Genomic DNA, 26,402 nt, shown 5'->3' on the forward strand with positions numbered 1-26,402 from the left:
TCTGAGGCTCAGGAGAGGGATGTGGGCCTAAATTATAAAGTTGGGAGTCCCTGGTGAGAAAGTAGAAATGAAAACCAGGAGAATAAGCAAGGAGACCTTGGCAGCAGTGAGCCTTCAGGAAGACTCAGACAAACGATCTCAAAGTTGATAAAACTCATATCCCTAGAAACTGGAAAATCACAGTGAGATATCCATCACACTTACCAGCGGTGTCAGACAATAAAACTGTCAATAACAACGAGGAGGAGCTGGAATTCTCACACACTGCCGACAAAAATATAAACAATGCTGCCATATTGGAAAGCAGTGAGGAGCTCAGAAAACTAAACACAAAGTTACCTCAGAACCAGCAATTCCATCCCGAAAGAACTAGAAGAGGCCACAGGAAAACTCACATGCAAATGCCTAGCATGGTATCATTCATATCAGCCTCAAAGTGGACACCACTCAACCCGTGCACAGACAAGCAAAATGTGGGTTAGCCCCAGAATGGAAAAATACTCAGCCGTAAAAAAAGGACAAAGTACCATTCAAGACTATATCTAGCATGATCCCACTTACATGAAGTGTCCAAAGAGGCAGAAATGGATTTGTTTTCCAGAGACTGGGGGAGGGGTGATAAGTGATCGGTGGTGGACACAGGGCACTGTGCCATGGTGCACATGTGGAGGTCAGAGGACAGCTTGTGAGAGGCCACTCTCTCCTGCCACCATGTGGGACCTAGGGATCAAATTCAGGTCACCAGGCTTGGTGCTGTGGGCCTTTGCCAGCTGAGGTCTTTTTTGTTTGTTTGTTTGTTTTTTGTTTTTTATTTTTCGTTTCTTTGTACTTTGTCTTTCTGGTCACTTTAGCCAGGCTGTCTCGCTAAGAGATCGCCTGCTCTGCTCCAAGGCATAAAGGCGTCAACTGGCAGCTGAGTCTTAGCTAAAGGTTTGGAGGGTATCAAAAAAAAAAAAGTTCAGAATTAGGTAGTAGTGTTGATTGCATAATTTTGTGGAAAAAAAAAGTCCATTGAACTGTACCCTCTCTTGGGGGCAGCACTGGGGATCGAACCTAGGACTTCAGACAGGCGAGGCAAGTGCTGTGCCATTGAGCTACAGCCCTGAACTGCACACTTCAGAAGGGTGAATCTTAGAGTATATGAATTATATCTCAATTGAAAGCAATCTTGGCTTTAAATATACACAAATCATAGAAAAATAGCAAACAAAAGCAAAGCCTTTCTTGTTCCTCTTCCTTCTCTCCTTTCCTTTCTTCCTCTCTTCTTCCTTCTCTCATCTTCCCTTCTCCCTTTGCTTCTTTTGATTTAGTTTTTTGAGCCAGGCTGGCCTAGAACTGTTGATGCTATTCCTGCCTCGGCTTCCAGCACACTTGGCTCATTTCTTATCTTACGTTGGTGTAAATGACCGTATTTACTCGCATTCACTTTTTTAGGAATGTACTTGCATACATGTACTTGCCAGTACGAGCGTATGTGCATGTGTGTACGCCTGTGCGCATTCACGGAGGCCAGAAGAGGGGATCAAGCGTCCTTTCCTATCACTCTCCATTCATTCCTTCGAGTCAGGGTCTCTCCCTGAGCCTGGGGCTCACATTTCCCTGGCTAGGCTGGAAGCCAGCTAGCTCCAGCCACCATCCTGCCTCTGTCCCACTTGGAGCTGGGGTTACAGGCTTTTGCGGGGTCACTCAACTTGTTACACGGGTCCCAGTCTTTATGACTGCAGAGCAAGCGTTTTTAACCACTGACTCATTTCTCATAAATGCATAAACTTCTAAAGGTTAAAGACTAAATAAAGAACTGAAAATACAAATATAAAGCCCAACCAACCAACCAAGCAATAAAACAAAGATGGTTATGAACATTGATTGGCTTAGGCAATGCTCGGTCTCCCAGGCACCAGAGACCATCAGCCTCTGCTAAAACAGGGTTTCTCTTTGTAGTCCTTGCTGTCCTAGAACTCACTCTGTATACCAGGCTGGCCTCAAACTCACAGAGCTCTACCTGCCTCTGCCTCCCGAGTGCTGGGACTAAAGGCGTGTATCACTCCTCCTAGCTTGAAATTTTACCTTAACAAATCCAATTGAAGCAAAGGAATGAATTCTGATTTCTAATTCCATTTGAGAATACAGACACTCCATGTTTCTAATTATCATTAACTTGTAAAGCAATTTTAAAAAAACAAAAACACCTATATTGTACTGGCCAAAGGAAATATGTGAGTAACACCTGTGACTTGAAATGTTCTGGTATCCACATCACAAAAAAAATAAATAAATAAAACATAAAAGATAAAATTAACTTTAACAATACATGCTTTGAACCCACTCAAAATTACCATTTTAATATGTAATATAATTATATAACAACTTATACAATAACAATCTATTGTATAATAAGTATGTAGCTATATAATAACATTATTTTTTTGTACGTGGGGGGATGGTTTGAATGAGGAATGTCCCCTATAGGCCCAGGCATCTGAATACTTAGTCCTCTGTTGGTTTCACTATTTGAAGCAGTTAGCCATGCTAGAGGAAGTACATCACTGGGAGCTGGCTTGGAGAGTTTAAACCCTTACCCCACTTCTGGTTCAATTTCTCTGCTTCCTGATTTCGTTCAAGATGTGATCTCTCAGCTTCCTGCTTCTGCCACTTACTGCTATTCCCCGTCTTCCCCCCATGATGGACTCCTGTCTCTCTGGAACTATAAGCCAACATCTGGCTGGCCACAAACAAGCTCCAGGAATACATCTGGCTCTGCCTCCTCCACCCTAGGATTACAAGCACACACCCCTATGCCTGGCTTTTTTATGTGGATCCTGGGGACTGAACTCAAGTTGCCATGCTTGTACAGCAATCCTTACTGACTAAAGCATGTGGCCAATGGTGGCTGTATGGGACAGTCTGAGCCTAGGGATGACTGTCACTTCCCATGGGGACCTATTTTTCCCCTCTGTGTTTATTTCTGTTTGTGATTAATCATAAAAACCCTAGGCTTGTGTGGCTGCTCCAATGTCCTTAGCAAGATGGAAGCCAGGGAGATCATGGCCTCCTCCAAAGCAAAGTTTGCAGAGAAAAGCCTCAAGAGAGACAAGGCAGCTGCCTTGAAGAAAGGACAGAAGTTTCACAAGTCTGAAGTCTATGGTGAGGGAGAAGTGTGGGAAAGGGAGTCAGGACACCCGGCTCTCCCGGGGCAGCAGAAGAAAGAATCACCACAGAATGGCCAGGAGTGCCTCTCAGCCGCCACCTTCCCAACCTGTCAGAGGGCTGCAGGCCAGGCCAGGGCCATCTCAGAGTGCACTGGGTTTTCGGAGTGTGGACAGGGCTAGGAAACTGAGGCAGCCACCAGGACTCAGCAGCACCTAGCCTGGAATATGCTGTATGTGCTTAACAGATGCAAGTGAGCAAACGCACCCTGCATTCTAGTGGAGGGCCAGTTGATTGCTCCTGCCTTTCCCTTGAGTTCTACACAATCTGAGCCAGCAATGGGGCTCGGTGGGCAAAGGCGCCCCTCATACAAGCCTAACGACCTGGGTTAGACCATTGGAACCCACATAAAGGCAAGAGGAGAAGAATGACTCCACAAAATTGTCTTCTGACTTCAGCACGTGTGCACACACATCATATGCACACACATCATATGCACACACATATGCACACACATCATATGCACACACATATGCACACATATCATAAGCACACACATATGCACACACATCATATGCACACACATCATATGCACACACATCATATGCACAAACAAAAAAAAAAAAAAAAAAAATAACACACACATAAGCACACACATCATATGCACACACACATTTTCACACACACATACATCATATGCACACACATCATTAGCACATAGATATAAGCAAATAACAAAGTAGTGTGGGGCTTTTGGTTTTAAGTTATACATGATTTGTTTCAAGTTGAGAACAAAAGAAAGAATTCAGACCTTTCTTGGGTGCCGGCTGTGTGACCTGAGGAAGGCTCAGTTTCCTTATCGGTCAGGCAGATTAAAGGTCATCTGCCTTACCAGGCACACTGGAGACTCACATGAATGACATGTGTGGATCCCACAAAGCTTGACACAGACAGGAGGTGTGAGACTCATTGTCACTGTGACTGATTGAACTTGGCCATGAATACAATTCCTAAGATAGCAACCAGGCACTCTATATGTGCTTGTGGGTGTGCAAAGAGAAATTAGTTTGCTTTCCTTGGTGTTGTGTGTATTTGGTATAGTACTTCAGTGTGTGTTTAGGGCAGGGCCTCCTATGGAGCAGAAAGATGAACTAGTCACTAACCCTTCCTCACATCCTCCCTAGACTTGAAATTTTTCAAGGATAGAGCCTTGATTGCCTTTTGGTTTTGTGTGTTTGTGTTGTTGTTGGTAGGGTTTTGTTTTGTTTTGTTTTGCAGTCCTTGGGATCAAACTCAGTGCTTCATGTACCAGAGGGAAGCATTATAGCAACTGGGCCACATCCCCAGTCCCTGGTTGTTTTGAAGTAGTAACAAGTCTTCCTTCCAAGCCAGAGGGAAACTCAGTGCACCCGCTCTATCCATGGCACATACACTCTGGCACATGCCAGGGGCCTGAAGAAAGAGGAGAGTGCTCTGCTTGGCAGATGATCCAGCATCAGGAACTTGATCCTCTGAAAAATAACATTCATGGCCTCATGTTTCCCCAGGCTACGGAGTGCCCGCCCTGCAAGCTGCCCATCGTCTCCAGCACCCAGGGAGTCTTTGCTCCCCTCCGGGAGTTCTGTTTCACTCGAGACTCAGCTGGGAGAACTGTGTGTTAATGGTTCTATTTATCATCTGGTTTGGCCGTCTCCATCTCTGGGGATGGGTGCCAGAGGCCAAGGGAAGGAGCTTGTGTTGAGCCTCTGGGGATCTGTTTGGGGCCTCGGAAAGCGTATTTATTGGGAACCATGTGAATGTCCAAATATAGGCAAATGGTTTCATACAGCCATACAATGGACTGTGATGACATCCACATGAAATGATGTTCGGGAAGAATTTTTAATGAAATGAGAAAATGACTAATATGCTAAGCTCCCCCCACCCCCACCCCCAAAAAAAGGCCGGAGAGAAAACTTATGGAATGTATACGAGCATAGAATGATCTCAGGCACAAAATGGAAACCATAGAAAGAAACATGTGCTCACAGGAGCGAGAGATCTTAAGGGGGGTGGGGGGGCTAGAGTGGGGGGTGGAGAGCACGGGATGCATGTGACATGCACGAGAGCAGGAGGACTATTTGTGGGGAGGAGGTCCTCCTCTGCACTGAGGGAAGTGGGGGTGGGGGTACGGGGGAGAAGAACAAGAACAAAGAGAAAGGATGAGTAGGTCCAAAAAAATGACATAAGGAAACACATTGTATTTATTGTGTGCTAACTTGAAGACAGATGGAGGGAGGTTCGCACTTTCTAAATACACTGTAAATTATGTATTTTTTGTTTTATTTATTTGCTGGTTTTTTTTGGGGGGACACAGTTTACCCGTGTAGTTGTGGTTGTCCTAGAACTCACTCTGTAGCCCAGGCTGGCCCCAGACTCAGAGATCAGCCTGTCTTTGCCTCCCGAGGGCTGGGATTAAAGGGGCATGCCATCACCGATGCCATAAATTATATTTTAGAGAAAGCCAAGCCAGAAGTAGCACACTGCTTTTTTTTGGTTTTTTTTATTTTGGTGAGACAGTGTCAACTCTGCTGCCTTGGCTAGCTTGGATATATGTAGACCAAATCAGCCTTGAATTTACAGAGATTAGCTTGCCTCTGCTGGGATTTAAGACGCAAGCCAGGCATGGTGGTGCACAACTTTAGTCCCAGCTCCCAGGAGGCAAAGGCAAGTGGATCTCTGAGTTCGAGGCCAGCCTGGTCTACAGAGCAAGTTCCAGGACAGCCAGGGCTACACACAGAAACCCTGTTGTGAACAAACAAAAACAAACAAACAAGACTTGTGCCACCATGCCTGGCTCACACTGCTCTTTAAAGCCTGGGCTATTGGACCTGGAAGCAGATCTGAAGACTCTCACCCAAAGGCCCCTTGAGCAATGAGACAGTTGCATCTTTGGTACTCAGTGGTCCTTACCAACACTCTCCTGGTGATTCTGAGGTTAGGTTAAGGCTGAGTGCAGAAGAAGACACGAGGCAGGTGTGGTATCACTCAGTGGAAGAGACGTTTCCACTGGGATAGGTGAGATGACCCATTTTTTGGAAAAGTTGGTATAAGCAAAATGGCCTAATGCCAGTCTTTGGCAGGTGGAATTTGAGCAGGAAATACCAACCATTAGCTCCTCAAGGCATCCATTATATGTAATGAATCAGTTTCTTCCTTATGGATTGAGGATGGGGCTGGCTGTTTTGAATCTTTGTGAGAGCTATAGTTGAAACAGGCTTCCTAAATTCATTTGTTAGGGACTTCTTTCTCAGTCTGCTGGTGTTGGAAGGTGGGGTCACATGGGAGGTCCCGGGTCTTGGGGGCACTGAGTGGATTAATGCTGCTGCCCCCTCTGTGACAGTGCCTTTGGTACCCTCTTGCATGCCTGCTGACTGCCTCTCTCCATTCCTGCCTCCCCCTCCCTCTTTCTGCCATGCTACGACACGGCCAAAAGGCCCTCCTTCATGAAATTCTCCCATCACAGATCTCACCGCCTTCAGAACTATGAACCAAATATATTTCTGATCGCACAGTTAAATACCGCACAGCCAGCCAGACATGCGGGTAACATGCTTCTGATCGCATCACTTAGGAGAAGGCAGGAGAATGTGGTACCCAAGGTTATCCTTCGCCGAATAACAAGTTTAAAGCCAGCCCAGGCTACATGAAACCCTGTCTCAAAAAAGGAAGATAAGCAATAACTTCCAGTCTGGTATCCTGTTGCAGTAACACAAGGGGAATTGAAGGGATAGTCATTCTGTTTCTTTTTTTGTGGGTTTAATTCTCTTGTAGAAGTCTGGATAGGAAAGAGGATCGCCGGGGGCTGGAGAGATGGCTCAGTGGTTAAGAGTGCGTGCTGGGTGCTCTTCCAGAGGACCTGGGGTCAATTCCCAGCACCCACATGGCGGCTCACAACTGTCTGTAACTCTTGTTCCAGGGGATCTGACACCCACACACAGACACATGTGCAGGCAAAACACCAAGGCACATAAAATAAAAATTATCAAGTTGTCAGGCTTGGCAGCAAATATAGAAGGAAGGAAGGAAGGAAGGAAGGAGGAGGGGAGGGAGGAGGGAGGAGGAGAGAGAGAGAGAGAGGGAGAGAGAGAGAGAGAGAGAGAGAGAGAGAGAGAATTGTCTATAGTATATACAGTGCAGATCCTATGAGGACCCAGTCTTAGCTCTGCCCTCCTTTGCTACTCTGATACACGTGTTTCCATAGTTACAGAAATGGTCCTACCCAGACCTTTCCAGATACCACCTCTACACATCTGCCTTGGGCTTCCAGAGAGGAGGTTCTGTGAGTGCCTGGGGAAAGCAGCTCCCTCTCTGATTCTTTGTGGGGGGATGGGAGGTCCAGAGGGATACACGCTGCTCCTTAACAAGGTCTCCAGGGAAGCAATCCTGTTTTTTTTTTCTAGCTCTGCAGACCAAACACCCGGACAATTAAGGAGGAACCCAGATGGCGGGAGCTGAGGCCTCAGCTTCCTAACTCCTCAGCTGCTCTAAGTGATACGGGGATCATGGATGGACTCAACTGTGCTTGGCTGAAAATGTCAGTCTGTGATTCCACATCCCTACAGAGCTAGGAAAGAGAGGACCATGAGAAGGAAGAGATCGGAGTGAATGACAGACCTTCCCCGACAACCAACTACCCCTGAGTGTGAATTCTGAACTGATTTTGTTGACTGCTTACAGAAACTGGGGTAGGGTGGAGGGTCACTGCTAAATGCCTCTTCGTTTGAGAATTTGGGCTCAAAATGGTCTTTTCAAAAAGTCTCAGAGGAGTGTAGCTCAATTCACAACTTCTGTAGATTCAATCAGGTTTTATAAGACTTTCTATAAGACTAGCATTTAGGGTGGGCAGGACGGATCCGTGGGTGAGAGGGCCTGCTACCAAGCCTGATGATCTGAGGCTGGAAGGAGAGAACCAACTTCTGCAAGCTGTCCTCTGACCTCCCCAAGTGTGCTGTGGCATGTGAACCCCACCCTAGGTAAGTAAAATAAAATAAAAACAGCATTTACAAACTTCTCTTGTCCCACAAGTCATTGGACTTGAACAGTCAGCATTTTGACCCGGGAGCCTGGTGACCTCAGTCACCCCTCAGAATCTGTGGTGGAAGAAGAGAAGAGACCCCTCAGAACTGTCCCCTGACCTCCACACAGCTGTGTGACACACGCAAGCCCACACTCGTGTGCACGAACATACACACACAGAGTCATACACACACAATAATAAAGTTCTAAAAATTAAAGAGGAAGACGTAGTAATGGGGGAAGAGGAAGAAGAGGAGAAGAAAGAGGAGGAAGGAGGAGGAAGAGGAGTTTGGGAAAGAACAGAAGGAGACAGACAACATTGAAATGATGTGCCGTGTGTACCCTGGGTGTGCAGGGCCAGAGCAGTGTGTACCCTGGGTGTGCAGGGCCAGAGCAGTGTGTACCCTGGGTGTGCAGGGCCAGAGCAGTGTGTACCCTGGGTGTGCAGGGCCAGAGCAGTGTGTACCCTGGGTGTGCAGGGCCAGAGCCGCGTGTACCTGGGGTGTGTAGGGCCACACACTGCAGTGGGCACTTCTGAACATAGGAATGCAATTCCAGACTGGAATTCAGGAAATCTTTGGGTTTTGGTTGGTTGGTTGGAGTTGTTTGTTGCGGTGGTGGTGGTGGTTTTTGTTTTTTTTTTTTTGTTTTTTGTTTGTTTTTTTTTTTTGTTGTTGTTGTTTTGTTTTTCCCCCTGAGACAGGATTTTTCTGTGTAGTCTTTGCTGTCCTGGAACTCAACTCTGTAGACTAGTCTGGCCTCGAACTCGCAGAGATCGCCTGCCTCTGCTTCTCAAGTGCTGGGATTAAAGGCACTGCCACCACTGCTCAGCCAGGAAATCTTTCTAAAGAAGGTGTGCTGTGGATATCACTCTATATAAATAAAACACTGATGGCCAGTGACCAGACAGGAAGTATAGGCGGGACAAAGAGAGAGGAGAATTGGGAAAACAGGAAGAAGCAGGGAGAGACACTGCAGCCACGCCAGGACAAGCAGCATGTAAAGACACCGGTAAGCCACCAGCCATGTGGCAAGGTATAGATTTATAGAAATGGGTTAATTTAAGATATAAGAACATTTAGAAAGAAGCCTGCCACGGCCATACAGTTTGTAAGTAATATAAGTGTCTGAGTGATTATTTTATAAGTGGATTGTGGGACTGTGGGGCTTGGGGAACCTGGAGAGAAGCCCTCCAGCAACAAAGGTGAGTGTGGAGTAAGACTACAGAGACCTAGCATCCCACTTAGACGACGGAACCTTTAAAGGCACTGAGGGAGCCATGCAAGGCTTGGCAGCTAGGAAGAGCCAGTGAATGGTCTCCCACTGCAGCCAGCAAAGGGTGGAGGTGAAGGAGAAGAGCGTCAGAGGCCTGGCAGGGTTGCTGGCTCACCAAGGACCTCTTAAGCCACGCTCAGGAGGGTAAATTTGATCACGGAAGCTCTGTTGAGCAACTGAAGGCTTTTCTGCAGGGAGTGGTTAAGATCATGATTTCATCTTCTCCTGAGACTCTGGCAGCGGAGAGGAGGGCAGGGTTGGAATGTCAAGAGAAGAGAGGCAGGGAGAGCAATTAGGGGCCATGGCATGCGTCTTTTTGCTATGTGATATGGCTGGAGGCGATGGCCGGTTGCTGGTAGAGTAGAGAGGAGGAGCTAAGAGACCCCAGGGATAGGACAGGCAGGATTCTATCACTAGTGAGGTCTGGAAACTGGGAGAGAGACGAGGGCTGCCTAACCTCCAGGGGTATGACCTTGGTTCCGGGTTAGATGGTGCTTGTAGTTGCCAAAGTGCAGAAAGTCGAGGAAAGGCAGCTTTAGGGGCAAGGTGGGGTGTCAATGACTAATTTATTTTTAGACTGGTTGAATTTGAGACACCTGAGGTATCCAAGAGGCAACTGGATGATCTAGAACCCAAACTACAGATCTAGGCCATAGATAGAGACTGAGCACAGGGTGGTAGCTGCGTCTGTGGGGCTGGAAGGCTCCTGGGGAAGCCTGCAGAGGACACGGTGATACGATACGCAGCCATTTCAGGAACCAGGAAGGAGTAGTTAGGGAGGAAAAGGGGGGAACCAGGTGAATGTGGTGTCTTGGTGTCGTCACAGAAGTCGGCGTTTTAAGAACAAGAGAATGATTGAATGCCATAGTAAATTAAGTAGGCTAAAGACCAAAGCGTATTCCATGGACCCAGCACCAGGGAGGTCCTAGGCTGCCCCATCAAAGCTGGTAGCATTGAGGTGGTAAGGCAGATGCTGACAGAGGATGCTCAGTGGTGATGCTTCTTCTATGGCCTGGCTAGGAAGCAAAGGAGGCCTGGAGACAGTAGTCAGGGATGCTGAAGATGGAAGGGGGCGTGCAGAGGTCCTTGTGGGGGCAGGAGTGAGTGGAACCCAAAAGGGATGGGGACAGGAGAACAGATGCCATCCAGATGGGATGAGAGAGTGCTCGCATTCGGGAATGCTGGTAGGTTTTCAAGCACCTCCCCTGTTGGACTCGTGTTTCTCTGTGAAATACGGGCTGGGTCATCTGTTTAAGAATGAAAAGAGATGGTTCCACTGTTATTCCATAACAGTGTTCGTAGAGAACGGCTGGCCTTTGAAATAACCTCTTTGGGGAGTGAGAGGCACACGGCAAGACGCCCTGGGCAGCCTCGAGGGCTCAGCTGAGGTTCTGGGGTTTTAATTCAGAGGTGCCGATGAACACGGCTACCACATCACGTCTTCTCCAGGTATGACTGGAGGTTTGGCTGTGGAGTAGAAATACAAATAATCTTATCCACACCGGGTGATGACAGGCGGGAGAAGATTAAATCTGAGAACTGAGAACGATGTTTAGAATGACCCAAAACTCAGACATAAACTAAAGAGGGAACTAAGTAAACTAAGAAGGGCCTGAAAACTTAGCTGAAGAGACGGCAGACCACACTGGAGCGAGCAACACCAAGGAGCTCCGGAGGAGGCATGAAGTGGAAGACGCCTTTCTTTTTATTTTTCTTTTGTTTACTTATGGGTTTTCAAGACAGGGTTTCTCTGCCACATAGCTCTGGCTGTGCTAGAATTCGCTATATAATCCAGGCTGCTCTCTAACTCAGAGAGATCCACCTGCTTCTGCCTCCATGTCCAGTCAGAAGGTACCATCTGAGTCACCACCTTTTGGAAAAAACTAGAGAGTCTGGAGTAAAAGAACCTAGCCTGAGCTTTAGGGGAGTGTCTGACTCTTAGCAGGTTGGGTTAGGAAGATAGAAGCCGAGTATGTCCAAAGAACATGCCTGCACACTAGCCGCTCTCAGAGACGGGTTCAACTGGAAAGGACCACAGTGGCTATCCAGCAAGCACCTGCTATTTGCAAAGCATGGTGTTAGACATCTCAATCTTTCTGCAGCTCATCTCCACAAAGACTCTTCAAATCAGTAACACCATCCCTTGAAGTAAGTCAAGTGTCCTATGTGTTTCCTATGAACCATAAATTCTATACCTAGATACATACCAAACAGAAAGGAAGTCTTGAGTGCAAGAAACATGTTCTTCGTTAGCATCATCAGTTATAATTAATAACCCAAGCCTGGAAATTACCCACATTCCCATTACCAGGGAGATGGAGTAATTAAGTTGTGATAGATTCATGTTGTAGACTACTGAACAGGATGGAGGTTTAAAAATGCTGTGGATACCACCACAACTGAACTTTACCAACAGACCGTGGAAGTGAAAGACTCCAGACAGAGAACTCTTCCTGTATGAGTCCCTAAAAACAGACGAAACTAATCTATATGGTTGGAAGTCAAGAGAGGAGTTACCCTTGGAGAGGGAGCTTGGGTGGGTACTGTGGTACTGCCCTGCTGATGTTCAATTTCTCAATCACTCTGGTCGGTCACTCAACTCTGTCTACACTTACAATTCATGCACACTCCTGCATGTGTTTTATGTTGCAGGAAAACATGTATTGGGGGGAAAACCCACTTAATGAAGAGCAAATGCATTACTAAAAAGGCATTAAAGGATAAAAACAAAAGGAGGTAAGGCTTATAAATGTTAAGCGCTTGTCTGAGGCCACATAGTTGGTCAGCAGTCAGCAGGGAATTAGCCAAATCCCCCCACTCGGCTGTCAATTGGGTACCGGGATAGGACCTGTGTGCTCCCCCGGCCTGGGCGTGGGTGGCCTTGAAGACAGACAGATGCACACGAAGGTAGAGAGGCTACTGGGCCTTTAGGCATCTCTGGGGCTGGCTGTTGTCGGGTGACAGCTTGCATGCCAGGTTTCTTGGCCAGAAGTGTTTCCATGTTTTCTCCACCTCTCCCAGGAAGCGCTGAGCATTCTTCTGGTGACCTAGGCCTTGACCTCTGACTATTGCACAGCCTCCTAAAATTCTCCCTGCTTCAATCCAGCCTATATATGGCTGCCGGTGCCGTCTTCCCAGATCACGCTGTGTACATGTCAACGCATCAGAGATCAGCCTCACCACTCACTCCGCACACCTGTCAATCTGGATGCATCACCGCTATCTCCTTGGCTCCCCCCCCCCCCCCCCCTGCCCCACACCGTGCAGAAGAAAGACTGCCTGGCTGTCAGCTGCCATGAGCTCCACCCCTTCCTCACTCCTTTCCCAGGGTCATCAAAGTTTTCCTTTCTGCTGAATTATTTCCAACAGCATACAGATGGGCAACAAGTTCCCTGACTCATAAGTCTCCCTGATGCCACATTTACTTTGGCTCTTTTGATTATATTAGAACAAAGAGAGGGGAGGGAAGAAAGAGAGAGAGAGAGAGAGAGAGAGAGAGAGAGAGAGAGAGAGAGAGAGAGAGAGAGATTGCCTCAGTGCAATAATTCCATTAGGTTCCAGTGGCTGCCATCTTGCAGGCACTGTGGCTGATCCTCTGTCTTCATCTTGTTAAACCTCTCAGCAACAAGGCAACAAGGACAATGTGGGGAGTGGCGAGCTCTTCCTTGAATCCCTTTCCCCATGGAGTCTATGAGAGGACAGGTCCCCTCCTACCTCTCAGTCCCTCCACTAGCTCTCTCTCCTCTTCCGATGTCTAAATGTTGATATAATGAAGGACTCTGCCCTTCTGTTCTTCTCCACCCACACCCACTCCCAAGCGACACCTTCCAGGCTCAGTCAGTCAGGGTTTTAAATATTATTCACGGGGTGGACAGATGTCTCAGTGGTTGAGAGCACTTGCTGTCTTGCAGAAAGTGATTCCCAGCGCCCAGCTCACAACCACCTATGACCTCCGTTTCAGGGAATCCAGCGCCTTCTTCGGGCCTCTGTGGGTACCAGGCACACAGGTGGTGTACACACATACATAAAAGCAAAACATTCACAAACATAAAATACATAAATCAGAAAACCTGTTTTAATAAGTTAACTATCATTCACATGCTAATGGCTCCTCCAGCCTAAGACTTGCATACCCCCTGGCAACCAGGCATTTCCACTTGGGGATCTTATTAGCAAGTGAACTTATCTAATGGGCTCAAATTGGAATTCTGGCACTTCCCAAACCACTCCTCTGCCGTTTGCCATCTCCGTAGGTGGCATCAAATTAATCCAGCGGGCCAGCTGTGGTGGTGCACACTCAAATCCCAGCACTAGGGAGACAGAGGACGGTGACTTTCGAGACAGCCGGGTTACAGACTGAGACCCTGTCTCAAAACACACAAACATCATCTGACTCCACAGCTCCTCTTTCCCTCCGCACATCAGCCGGTCCTGCGCTACCTTGAGAGGGGATTCTGGACTCTGCCTCGGCAAACCAGCTTCCCCAGGTGACTGCTACGCCTGCCGCCTCCCCTTTCCTGTCCTGCTCGCCTCCACTCTGCTCATCTGAAAGCTGCCAGGCGAGCCTCTCCAGGTGCAGCTCTGATCACGGGTCTTCTCTGCTCAAAACCCTCCAGGGACTCTGCAAGTGGACCGGAAATCCAAACTTCAGCAGCGGGGGATGGGGCTCAGCTCTGAGAGTGTCTGCCTAACGTGTGCGGACGCCTCGGGTTGGATGCTCAGAACCTCATAAAAGCGGGTGGAGGAGTACGTGTTTTTAATCTCAGCACTTGGGAGATGGATGCAGGAGGATCAGAAGTTCAAGATCAAACTTGATTATATAGCAAGTTTCAGAGTAGCCTGGGCCACATGAGACCTCATCGCAATAAATAAATAAATAAATAAATAAATAAATAAATAAATAAATAAATTTCGTTGGGCTGGCTGGCACAGGCCTTTAATCCCAGCACTTGGAAGGCAGAGGCAGGTGGATCTCTGTGAGTTCAAGGCCAGCCTGGTCTACAGAGTAAGTTCCAGAACAGCCAGAACTGTTACACAGAGAAACCCTGTCTCAAAAAAAAAAAAAAAAAAAAAATTGGAAATTTCTGGCTGTGGTGTACGTTAGTGGTAGAGAACTTAGTTAGCGCATGCAGAGCTCTGGGTTTGATCCTCATCACCACATAAATAAACTGAGACAAACCAATCTCCTCTGTGTCCCTAAAAGGCCTTGCACTAACTGAACCCTGCCTCCTCGGAGCCTTCCTCATCTCCCCCAGCTCTGTGTCCCTAGCCAGTGTCCCTAGCCAGTTTCCTCTGACACAGTCAGCTGCTTCCACTCCAGGCCTTTGTATGCTCTCCCCTTGGAAGCCGCCTCTCCAGGCCTTCCCAGGGCCGACTTTGCCCCAGACTGAACGACTGCCATCTTTTTGGTGCTGAAGCCTCCGATGACCCTGTTGGAAATGGGCCCCTCCTATAGTTGATCATATACTCTTTCCTTAAACAGATTTACACTCTTTTTAAAATCATATACAAGATACATGTTACATATGTGTATGTTGTATGTGACATATATACATGCATATGTACACACAGATATAGTGTCTATTGTGGTGATTAGGGTTTTTGTTTGTTTGTTTGTTTTGTCAGCTTGACATACAAGCTGGGGTTATCTGGGAAGGGGAACCTCAATTGAAAAAACATCTTCATCAGATTGGTCTGTAGGCAAGTCTATGGGGTCATTTTCCTGATCAATGGTTGATATGGAAGGGCTCAGCACACTGTAGGTAGTGCCACCCCTGGGCAGGTTGAATAAATAAGCAGGCTGAGCAGGCCACAGAGAGCAAGCCAGTAAGCAGCACTCCTCCACAGACTAAGCGTTAGTTCCTGCCTCCTGGTTCCTGCCCTGTTTGAGTTCTCACCTTGGCGACCCTCAATGATGGACTGTGATCCGGACATACAAACCAAATAAGCCCTCCCCAAGCTGCTTTTGGTCGTGGTCTTTATCATAGCAACAGAAAGCAAAGTATGATATCTATTTTGACCATAGGCATAAGTATAAGGGGCTGGAGAGATGGCTCAGCGGTTAAGAGCACTGGCTGCTCTTCCAGAGGACCTGGGTTCAATTCCCAGCACCCACATGGTGGCTCACAACTGTCTGTAACTAGAAATACATGTAGGCAAAACACCAGTGTACAGAAAATAAAAATTAAAAAAGAATAAATATAATCTTTGTGGCAACAAGGACAGTCCCTATATTACCCACTCTGTCCTAGCAATTCAAAAATGCCCAATATAGTTGAAGCTCAATGAACAGTTGAGGAATTAATGATTTAGTAGAGTCCTCCTTGTCCTTATAAGCATAATGCATGATTCATGAATACTGTGTGTAAAGGAAGTGAAGAGGCTGGGTGTAGGTCAGCGCCTAGGCTTCAAATGTGTGAGACTCTGGGTACCATCCATCCTTCACTAGAAGAGAAGGGGATGAGGGAGAAGGAGGCATAAGTGTGGGGAGGGGAATGAGCGGGCTGAGTTGGAGCGAAGGGCAAGGAAGAAACAAACGTTCACGAGCCTTCAGTTCCAGATGTCCAGCCCAGCACATTTCTTGGGGCCCTTTGCAGATTACCCCAGGACCAGGCATCTCACTCCCACGTGACAGATGCTCCAGCAGGTACAGTAACTTGTCCAGATCATGCACTCAGCAGAGCAGAATGGGAATCCAGATCTGCTTGGCCTCTGAAGAGGACGATTCCAGCCACCGGACTCCACACCATCAGCACCCGCGGTGCCGCCTGAAGCCCTGATCGGAGGACACAGCACCTCTTGGCACAGGAGGCAGGCGGTCTGCTGGTCCTGCCACCTGACCTGGGAGTCAGGGCTGCTGTGGAGCCTGGGGATCCCCAACAGGGAAGAAGTAAGGGGAGGAGAGGGTGGAGCTGAGGAGCAGCAGGCCTTTCTATTCCTAGCTGTTTGTAAACAGTGTCCTGACGACCTGGCCCTGGCCTCTGTAGTGGACCCCAGAGAGAGCTGAGGCCCAAACTCCCAAAGCAGCCCTGGCTTTTCCGAGATCGTGCTGGGATGGGACATGGCTGACAAGGAGAGCTCTCCCTGTCTGAAAGGTCCCTCAGCTCTCTCTTCTCTGCCATTTGTCAAAACCAGTGAATCAGTATGGGTCCCTAAGCCTGGGGTGGGGGTGGCGGAGCGAAATAAAGTTGGCTCTGAGAAATGAGGTGACGGGAGCCAGGCGGTAAGCAGCAAATAACGCTTGCCTCCCTCCTTAACTAGTTCCTTGCTCTTCTCCTCCCCCTTCACCCCTGCTTGCCACCACCTCACTCCTAAGGACAGACTTTTTTTTTTAACCTCGTGAGAATTTTTGTAACGTCGTTTTGGCATCTGCACAGATACAAAGCCTGATGAATTGAGACTGAAGAATGTCTCTTTCCTGAGGAACTAAACTCTCAATACCTTATCCTGTTTAATCCTCCAATAGCCCTTTGAGGCTGATCTTATCGTTTCTACCTGACAAGTAATGGAGCTGAAGAAGCTAAGCCAATGAGATGGTATTGGTAATGCCCTTGGCAGCAGAACACGCTAAATAAATTACTGTTCTCCCTTTCTTCACTGGGGCTGGAAGGGGCAGAAGCAGAACCCAAGTCTGGGTCTAGCTGAGTCCAGGCACCTACGCTTTTCCATCCCATGCCTGGACCTGCTGCTGAGAAGCCCTGAACAAGGATTTACGCCCTGGACGTCAGCCACCTTTTTCTCTTGTGATGCCTAGCGTGGATGCCTCTGTGGATCAGGATATTCCTGCTTATCCAACTTGGCAGCCACGTGAATTTCAGCTTCTTCCTCCTTCCACCCCTATGCTGTGGCCCTTTTTGCTTTGAGGGTACACACACACACACACACACACACACACACACACACACACACACACAGAGAGAGAGAGAGAGAGAGAGAGAGAGAGAGAGAGAGAGAGAGAGAGAGAGAGAGAGGTTGCAAATCTCTCTTAGCCCCTATCACTCCAGGCTTGCCTACTCTGGGCTAGCTGTGGACATGCTGGCATGAGCTGACACCCTAACTCCATAGTCTCTTGGAGGAGGGAGAGAGGCTGGGGAGGGTAGATAGGCTAGATGAAAGCCCTGGGGACCACGAAGTCCTTGAAACCCTGATGCTTCCGACTGTCCGTGTTGCTGGGGCTCCCTTGAGCAGCAGCACTCAAGCAGACTGTGAAGCCAACCCACCTCCCTCCCACGGGTGGGCTATTCCATACCTGCAAGTCCTCCTCACTCCTGCCCATCCGGCTCCCCCTCTCCTGTTTCCCATCTAGCCAAGGTCTCAAGGTCTCAGACCTGCTGTCCCAAGAAGGGACAAACATCAGAGGCCGTGCTGCAGGTGGGATCCAGTTCTGGTACCTGCCTCGCTTGCAAAAAAAATTCTCTAAATATTACATACACAGCAACTGAACGGAAGATTCAAAAACAACACATTGAGACAAACACCGGTAGGTCCCACCTCCTAGCTGAAGACGGTCAGCCGCTTTTCCAAACTACAGCTGGCGGTGGTTTTTAAACTTGTCGAGCCTTTTCTAGGTGTGTGCTTGTGCCTACCTGGGTCACCAGGCTCCCTTCACCTCTTCTTCCCCCTCTCCTCAGGCCTCCAGGGCTATTTTGAGTGTGTACCAGTGAGGGTTAATCTCCTTAATCGTTGAGCCGTGCTTTCTGGTGTGTTCCCAAGAGCCCAGCCATCTGCAAAGGGCATTCTGGGGGTTGGTGCCGTGGCCTCCGGCCTTCCCATTCATGCAGGGAGCCCAGGGGCATGGAGTTGAACCGAGGCTGGAGGAAGGGTCAGTGGAGGAGGAGTCGCAGTCAGAAGCTCAGGGCCAGCAGTGGGTTGCTCAGAGTCTCGAGTTAACCTCTGGGGAAAACCTAAAAGAGCTTCCTCCGCCCCTTAGCCCAGCTGCCCTGGCCCCTGACCCCGTTTCATGCAGGTGCTAATCCTGGGTCCCTGTCACCCTAGAGAGAAGGACAAGGGAGGTAGGCTGAGGGTCTCCCCCCACACACACTTGGGAAGGGGAGAGAATAAGAATTGGCCTGTTGGGATCTGGTCCCTGAAACACGAGACAAGGACAGTTTCACTCCACGGCTGGCTAAGGCACTGGCTTCGGGCTCTGTCTTCCACCTGGGCTGAGGGAGAACTCCCAGAGGACCAGAGAGAAGACTGGTGCCAGAGCCTCCCCATTTACAGGCAGGACAAGGGCCTCCAGCCTTCCCTGAATGCCCTGCTAACTGAACTTCATTTCATAAGCGGCTGGGGATCTTCCGTGTGGAGACCTTATGTAAGTATTTGCCTCCTGAATCATATGTGGTGGTGAGGGGAACAGCCAAGAAAGCAGAAAATTATAAATAAATAAATAAATAAATAAATAAATAAATAAATAAATAAATAAATAAAATGAAATAAAATGAAATAAAATGAAAAAGAGGGGCAGGGGTCCACACCTCCACAGCAGGGCGGACACTTGCCATGCTCCAGCCCCTGGATTTGGTCTCCATCACCATGAGAAAAAAATGAGTCAGCAAGAGAAAAGCGCTTGCCGTGCAGACCTGACAACATGAGTTACATCCTTTGGAAGCTCCAGGGGAAGCCGAGAACTGACTCCTGAAAACTGTCCCGTGACTTCCACATGCACACCACGACCCACACGGGCACCCCCTTCTCCAATGATAAATGTCCTGAACCTTATAATACCAGGATGCTCGATCAAGGTGCCCAGCTTTGCCTAAGAATCTGGGATGACTACCTGGAGGTGGTGACCTGGAAGAGGTCTGGGAGGAATATTTGTGGAAACCATGCTAACCAGTCCAAAGGATCCCTGGAACATTCCAGCCCAGTGAGGAAGATGTAGTCCCCGTCTGTTTCATGGTCTAGACCCTGGCACTCCAGCCACAGTATGAGTCTTAGGGTTCCCCTCGCAGGAAAAGCTGAAGGGCCCTGCTTACCACTCCCTATTGAACTTTTCCTCAGCATGGTAAGTTTCAAATGGAAGTGGAGAGCAATGCAATAAACACTCATGTGGACCCGACATCCAGCTTCCACAGGCCAACTCCAGACCGGCACTGTCCCGTCCACACTCCCATCCCTGTCATTTTAAAGCAAATCCCCCAATTCGATCGATCGATCTTCCCAAGAATAGTTTATTACATATGTCTAAAACACAAACATTCTTTTAAAAGAATGTTCGTAATGCCATCGTCCTGTTGACAGGATTTAAGGAGAGTTCCTTGATGTCACCCAGCATCTCTCCCTCATCGACAGTTGGTTTAATAGTTAAAGGTACCCCTCAGAAAGTGGGGAGCCCAGCCTCCCGGCAGACCGTCATGGCCACTGCTCCTCTAAAAACACACAAGCACACGGACCTCGAGCATCTCTCGAGGGCTCTCATAAGCAGCTGCTGGATGACCCCAATGGAACGCAGCTGGCACCAAGGACTCCGAGTTCAGTTGTGTAAACTGGGCATGGTGGCATGTGTCTGTGATCCCACTGCTTCCCAGGGAGAAGCAGGATCAGGAGTTCAGAGTCACCCTCACTAGCTGTCGAGTTGGATGCAAGTCTGAGCTACCTGTCTCAAAAATAAAGAAGGGGGGAGGTTGGGGTTGGGGATTTAGCTCAGTGGTAGAGTGCTTGCCTAGCAAGTGCAAGGCCCTGGGTTCGGTCCTCAGCTCTGAAAAAAAAAAGACAAAAAAAAAATACAGAAGGGTTTGCATTGTCTCCCCTCCATACTCTGATACCCTAATGTAATCGGAAAGAGGAAGGAAGTACAAACTTCAAAGGCAGATGCCTGACTTATTAGCAGTGTCGCTTTGGGGCAGGTAATTAACCTCATTGAGACTTTTTCTTATGCTGGGGATAAAAATACCATCTCCTAAGACTGGTAAGGTTTTGAAAGAGAAGGTTGGAGCTGGGCAGTGCTAGCGTATGCCTTTAATCCCAGCACTGGGGAGGCAGAGGCAGGCAGATCTCTGAGTTCAAGGTCAGCCTAGTCTACAGAGGGAGTTCAAAGACAGCCAGGGCTACAGAGAGAAACCCTGTCTCAAAAAGCACAAACTAAAACTAAAAAAAGAAAAAAAGAAGATGGTTGGGGTGATCACTCAGTGATCCCCTGCTGCTGTTTATCGAGTGCTTATGTGCCAGGTTCTGTGCTAAGCACTTTCCACCCCCACCCCCCACTTAGTCACCTCAACAGCCCCTGGAGCAGGTACTGTTCTCAAGATCTAGGTGATCTGGAGTGTCTTGGGAGTAATACAGACAGGACAGTAAGAGTTGCTGGTACTCACACAGAGTTTTTCTGGGACTTAAATGCTGGGCCTTGACTTCACACTCAATCTGTTGATAATGCTAAAGAGGCTACATGTCAGGGCTCATTCACATGCCCCCAGTTTGCAGAGACTCCTGACCACACTACTCAGTGTCCATTTCAAACTCCAGCGGGCCATTATGCTAACACATGCCCTTTACCTGCATGAGGAGCAGTGGATTGTAACAGACTATCTCCATAAGGAAAAGTGGTCCTAAGGAGGATGCATACTGTCTCACCCTCTATTCCTTGACTTGGCTTCATTTGAAGAAATAAGTACATCCCTGGACGGGGCCAGGGAACTGGGGGACAGAAGAGAGAGGTGGAGCACAGTATTTGCTAAGAGCAGAAATGTTGGAGAATCAAAGTCCCAGGAGTACGAGAGTTCCTCGGCTGTTCTTTGACCTAAACCTCTTGCTTTATAATTAAATTAGGGCTTTAGTTTTCGGGGTTGGTGGGTAGTGCAAAGGTAACAGCACACTTACATGGCATGTGAGAGGCCCTGGGTTTGTTTGAGCTCATGTTCCAGAAGCCACTGTAGGCAAGGCAGCCATTGGGCTCAGAGGCCAGGGGATGGAAGAGAAGAACAGAGCCCAACTCCAGAGTGAGTCTTAGGGTCCAGGGAAGGGAGAGTTGGAGGTGGCACAAAAGTGTCAAGGCCTTGACTGAGTTTCTTTTCTCTGTTTCCTGCCCTGGATCACCAGCCTCTCAAAGGAGAGCCTATCATTTCCCCATATCTGTTTTGATGTTTATTCATTATGATCAAAGCTGTAAAGAAATAACCACCTTCCCCACAGGGCAAGAATTCCTGAGTCCCCTGGCTTCCCACACACTCCTCACTTTCCGGTTACGTCTTGAACACGGGCCCAGGGGATGGCAGGCATGGGGACGATGTTCCAGCTCTTCACCACGTCCCCCTACCTTCCCATCCCTGCTTTCAGGGTTGGGCTGTGTCCTCCAGGACATTTGAGCAGCTCGGCTTTCTCATCTTGAGTGGCCGGAGGCTCCAAACACCACTCCATTCTTTCTCCCTCCTCACCAGCACAGGATGGAGGTGATGGAGGAAACAAGCTGAGAGACAGGGATGGCATCAGCTCAGCAATGCACTCTTCAAGGACACCTCTCAGCTCCCTTTCCCTGTTTGATTTTGGAGATGTTGTGTTTCTCCAACAAATCCAACTTCTGCTTACGAAGCAAATTAAGGGCAGAGGTTCACACTGACATAATAATGTATCATAACCTATTCTGAAGCATATTCTAGTCCCCTGCCAGTAAGACTTACTCTTCTAAGAAAAGAAGGGTTCTAGTCATGGAGTGGGGGGCCCCAGCCCTCCCTCCCCACCCTATTTTCCTCCAGGGTGTATCACTCACATCTATAGACATCTCCCTCTGGATGAGTTTCTTGGTCTCCTTTTCACAGAAGTTGAGCATGGCTTCCCGGTTGAATGTGCCCGAGGGCTGTCTGTCCGTCTGGTTCCTCTGCCGCAGCCCCACAGGAATGCTCCCATCTGGGTCCACCACATCCAGCTCCTTCTCCAGCTCTTCCATCTCCTCAGGGGAGAGGGTGGACAGCAGGCTATCGATGTCAGGGTCTTCACTCACCTGCCGCCGATACTTGGCTACCTTGGACTTGGACATCTTGGCAAAGTGGGCAACGGCTCTTTCCAAGTCTGTGGGCGTGCTGGTGGGTATACAGGGAAGGGAGAGGGGGCGCTGGCCTGGGTCGAGCTGAGTGGGCTTGGGTGTGAAGGCCCGGCTAGGTGAGGATTGCAGCTCGTGGGGGCCCCCTCACTGTGCCACAGGTGCTCAGGGGACACGCAGTCTCCCTGCAGCCCAAGGCTAGTGGACCCTGCTTAGTCTAACCAGCAACCAATAAGACCTGACAGCTGCCCAGCCGGGGAGGAGAAGCCAATCCCCAAGCCAGGGGGCGGGCCTGCCTCACTGTCAGAGCTGTTTGAAACTTGAGGACATTCCAGGGAATCTTGGAGCGCTGCGTGACCAAATTTAGTACAGAGCAGTTTAGCCTTTTAAAGACAAGGGGGCCACGCAATGAGAAAAAGATAGAAAAATGCAAAGCCTGGCAGAGGCACACCAAGCCCCACTGGAAGCCAGGAAAGCAGGGACCGGGCCGCGAGGTTCATTAACTGACCAGCCTGAAGCAAGCCCCGTTCGAGAATCGCTTTTACTTTTCTATCGCTGGGTGGCCACAGCTACCTTTCTACTGTATTTGGTAATGTTTGGGGGGGAACTCCCGGGCGTTTACGATCCCAGAAAAGACACTAATTCAAGATGAGGGGCAGTTCTCATAACCAACCCACCTCTACCTTTTTTTTTTTTTTTTTTTTTTTTTTTTGGCCAAGGACCTGAAAGCTGAGCATCAGTTGCTCTGACACCCTTTCCCCACTTCTCAAGAGAACAAGAGAATGGGAACATGGTAGAGGATGGGGGAGTGTGTGTGTGTGTGTGTGGGGTGATATCCTCACTGTGCATACAAACTGAAAATGTTCTGGTGGTGGTTTTTTTTGGTTTTGGAGACAGGGTTTCTCTGTATAGCCCTGGCTGACCTGGAACTCCCTCTGTTGACCAGGCTAGCCTCGAACTCACAGAGATCCACCTGCGTCTGCCTCCCAAGTGCTGGGATTAAAGGCGTGCGTCACCAAGCCTGCTCCAAACTGAAAATGTGAAGGCTGTTTGAGGAAGAGGTGGGATCTGCAGGAACAAGGGGACTTTTAGAGGGCTATCCGTTTCGAGGCCCCAAGGCTCTTGGGAAGAGGGCTCTAACCTGCCTCGGTGCCCTCTTCTTCAGGGGCATCTGTAGGCAACCTCCGGGCACACTGAGGAGGAGCCGGCAGGCACCACCCACATGTAAATCCAGAGCATAAGTTAGCATGTCTTAAGGGAAATGCAATTCTGGGCCACGGGGAGATACTATTGCAACAGGTCTGGCTTGTTCCACAGAAAGGCTTTCCACTGCTCATCCATCACGCTGCCCTGTGCAAGCCGCAGAGACATTCAATCCCCTGCCCCCCTCCTTCCTGCCACAGAATCCCTTCGAGCAGCCCTGGTGTAACCCATCAGAGGAGACGCTTCGATCTTTCCTGGCATCTCTCCATCCTGAGCCAGAGAGAGGCAGTCACTTGATCAGCGTTTGCTGAGTCCAGGAATCATCTAGAACTTGGCCTTTAATGCCTGCTCATTCAGCGTCAGCGTCAGGCTGCGAGAGGGGCTGGTGCTGGCTGCTGGGGCTGGTAGAGGTGAGGCAGGTGAACCACAGAGGGAGTGGAAGAGGGGCTGGGTGAACCCTGGCTGTGTGCTTCAGTCACGTGGGCACCAGTTACTAGGACTTGTCGGGCTCTGCTGTGAGAGAGAGCGGGTGATGTAACTCAAGGTACCAACCAGTGGGAATCTGCCGCTGTGGAGCCCACAGTCATAGCAATGACTGCCGTGGTCTGAGTCTGAACTCCCTCACAGCCACACAGATTTCATGCTTGGTTCCCAGCTCTATTTGGAATGTTCCAGAAACTTTAGGAAGTGAGACCTAGCTGGAAGAAATGAATCATCAAGGTGAAGCTTTTAAAAGTTCTGCCCGGTCGTTTCCAGGTTCCTTGCTCTCTCTCTGCTTCCTGGCGAGCATCAAGTGACACCTCCTACCACACCCTCACTGTCACACTCACTGTCACACCCTCACTGCCACACGCTCTCACTGCCACCATGTTCTGCCTCACCACAAGCTCCAAAGCCAAGAAGCCAAGACTGTGGACTGAAACCGTGAGCCAAGATCAATGCCTCCTCCCTTGCAGTCTTTATGCCGGTGCTTTGTCAGTCGATGTACAAGCTGAATAACATGGCTGTTAGTCAACAAATGACGTCAAATAAACCATCACATAATTAAGAGTTTGCAAAACGCCTCAAAATGTAAGTGTAGAAGCAGGGCGTGGTGGCACACGCCTTTAGTCCCAGCATGCAGGAGGCAGAGCCAGGCAGATCTCTGAGTTCAAGGTCAGCCTGGTCTATTCGGTGAGTTCCAGGACAGCCAGGGAAACCCTGCCTTGAAAAGTGGGGCAGGAGTAGGGAAGAGGTCCTGAACAACACAGTTAGACAGGAACTATGCTCTTTAGGCCGACAGACCTGCATTCGGTCCTGTAATGTCACCTCCCGACCACAGGACAGTAAATGTCCATCTCCTTGAGAGAAGCTTCTCTACCTGTAAAAATAAGAGCAACAGTTGCAGCACCCGCCCTGTATTAGTTACTCTCCCATCGCGGTGACAAAAAATACCTGACAGGAACAGCTGTGGGAGAAGAGGTTTGTTTTGGCTCAGTTTCAGAGGGTCTTAACCCAGCAGGGTGGGGAAGTACAGTAGAGTTCATGGCGGTGGCAGGCTCTGCTCTGACCTCCCCTCTCACTCTCTGTGGTGGGTGGGTGTGCCGCCACCAGAATAAATAAATGCAATTTTGAAAATTTAAGATGGTGTATCATTTAATGGAGTTTTAAAAAATTCTATTACAAGGCAAAGTAAGGTGAACATGAAATTGTAAGATACAAGAAAACAGTAACCTGAAACACGGTAAACACAATATTCATTAGCAGTGATTATGGCTATTTGTATTTGCCTTCTTTTTCTTTCTTTCTTTCTTTCTTTCTTTCTTTCTTTCTTTCTTTCTTTCTTTCTTTCTTTCTTTCTTTCTTTCTTTTCAAGACGGGTTTCTCTGTGTAGCTTTGTGCCTTTCCTGGATCTTGCTCTGTAGACCAGGCTGGCCTCAAACTCACAAAGATCTGCCTGCCTCTGCCTCCCAAGTGCTGGGATTAAAGGCGTGTGCCACCGCCACCCGGCACTGCCTTCTTTTTTAAAAAGATTTATTTTTATTTTATGTGTATGAGTGTTTTGCCTGTATTATGTATGTGCACCACACTTGTGCCTGCTGCCCTGGAACTGGAGTTACAGAGTTGTGTACCACTGTATGGGTGCTAGGAACTGACCCAGGGTCCTCTAAAGAGCAGCCAGTGCTTTGAACCTCTGAAGCATCTTTCCAGCTCTATAATTTGCACTCTTTCTTTTGTACTGGTGGGACTAGAACCTGGCCTGGCCCAGGACTTTGCATCTACTAGGTAAGTTTTCTATCACTGAGATATACTCCCAGCTCATTTGTAACAATTTTTTTTGTGCTTGGGGTTTCTTGTTTGCTTGTTTGTTTTTGAGACAAGGTCTCACTATGTAGCCTTGGCAGGCTTGGAACTCACTGTGTAGACCAGGCTGGCCTCAAAAATCAGAGATCCACCTGCCTCTGCTCTCTGAGTGCTAGGATTATAGTCATGCACTATCACATTTGATGCACATTATTTATTATTTTTTCTTCTTATAAGAGGGTCTCACTATGAAGCTCTACTTGCTAGTAACTATGTAAACCAATCTGGATTTGAACTCACAGAGATCCTCCTGCCTCTCTGCCTCTGAGATGCTGGGATTAAAGAGTGCTACCCTAACCAACTACGTTTTTAAAACGTTTTTCTTTCTAAATGATTTATTTTTAACTATGTGTATACATCTGTGCATGTGTATGTACACATGAATGCAGTGCCCATAGTGGTC

General features: G+C 48.6%; 1 protein-coding gene across 1 annotated transcript in view; it reads right to left on the reverse strand.

Annotated features, from left to right (window-relative positions):
* The window catches only part of Lmod1 (leiomodin 1), a 42,892-nt gene extending 20,193 nt beyond the window's left edge, over positions 1 to 22,699 (reverse strand). Inside the window, exon 1 of the mRNA XM_028876644.2 lies at positions 22,184 to 22,699. Coding sequence (XP_028732477.1) covers positions 22,184 to 22,450 — 267 coding nt within the window. The 5' untranslated portion in view covers positions 22,451 to 22,699. The remainder of the gene's footprint in view (positions 1 to 22,183) is intronic.
* Between the last annotated feature and the right edge of the window lie 3,703 nt (positions 22,700 to 26,402).

Source organism: Peromyscus leucopus, chromosome 15 (assembly GCF_004664715.2).
Source record: "Peromyscus leucopus breed LL Stock chromosome 15, UCI_PerLeu_2.1, whole genome shotgun sequence".
NCBI lineage: Eukaryota > Metazoa > Chordata > Mammalia > Rodentia > Cricetidae > Peromyscus > Peromyscus leucopus.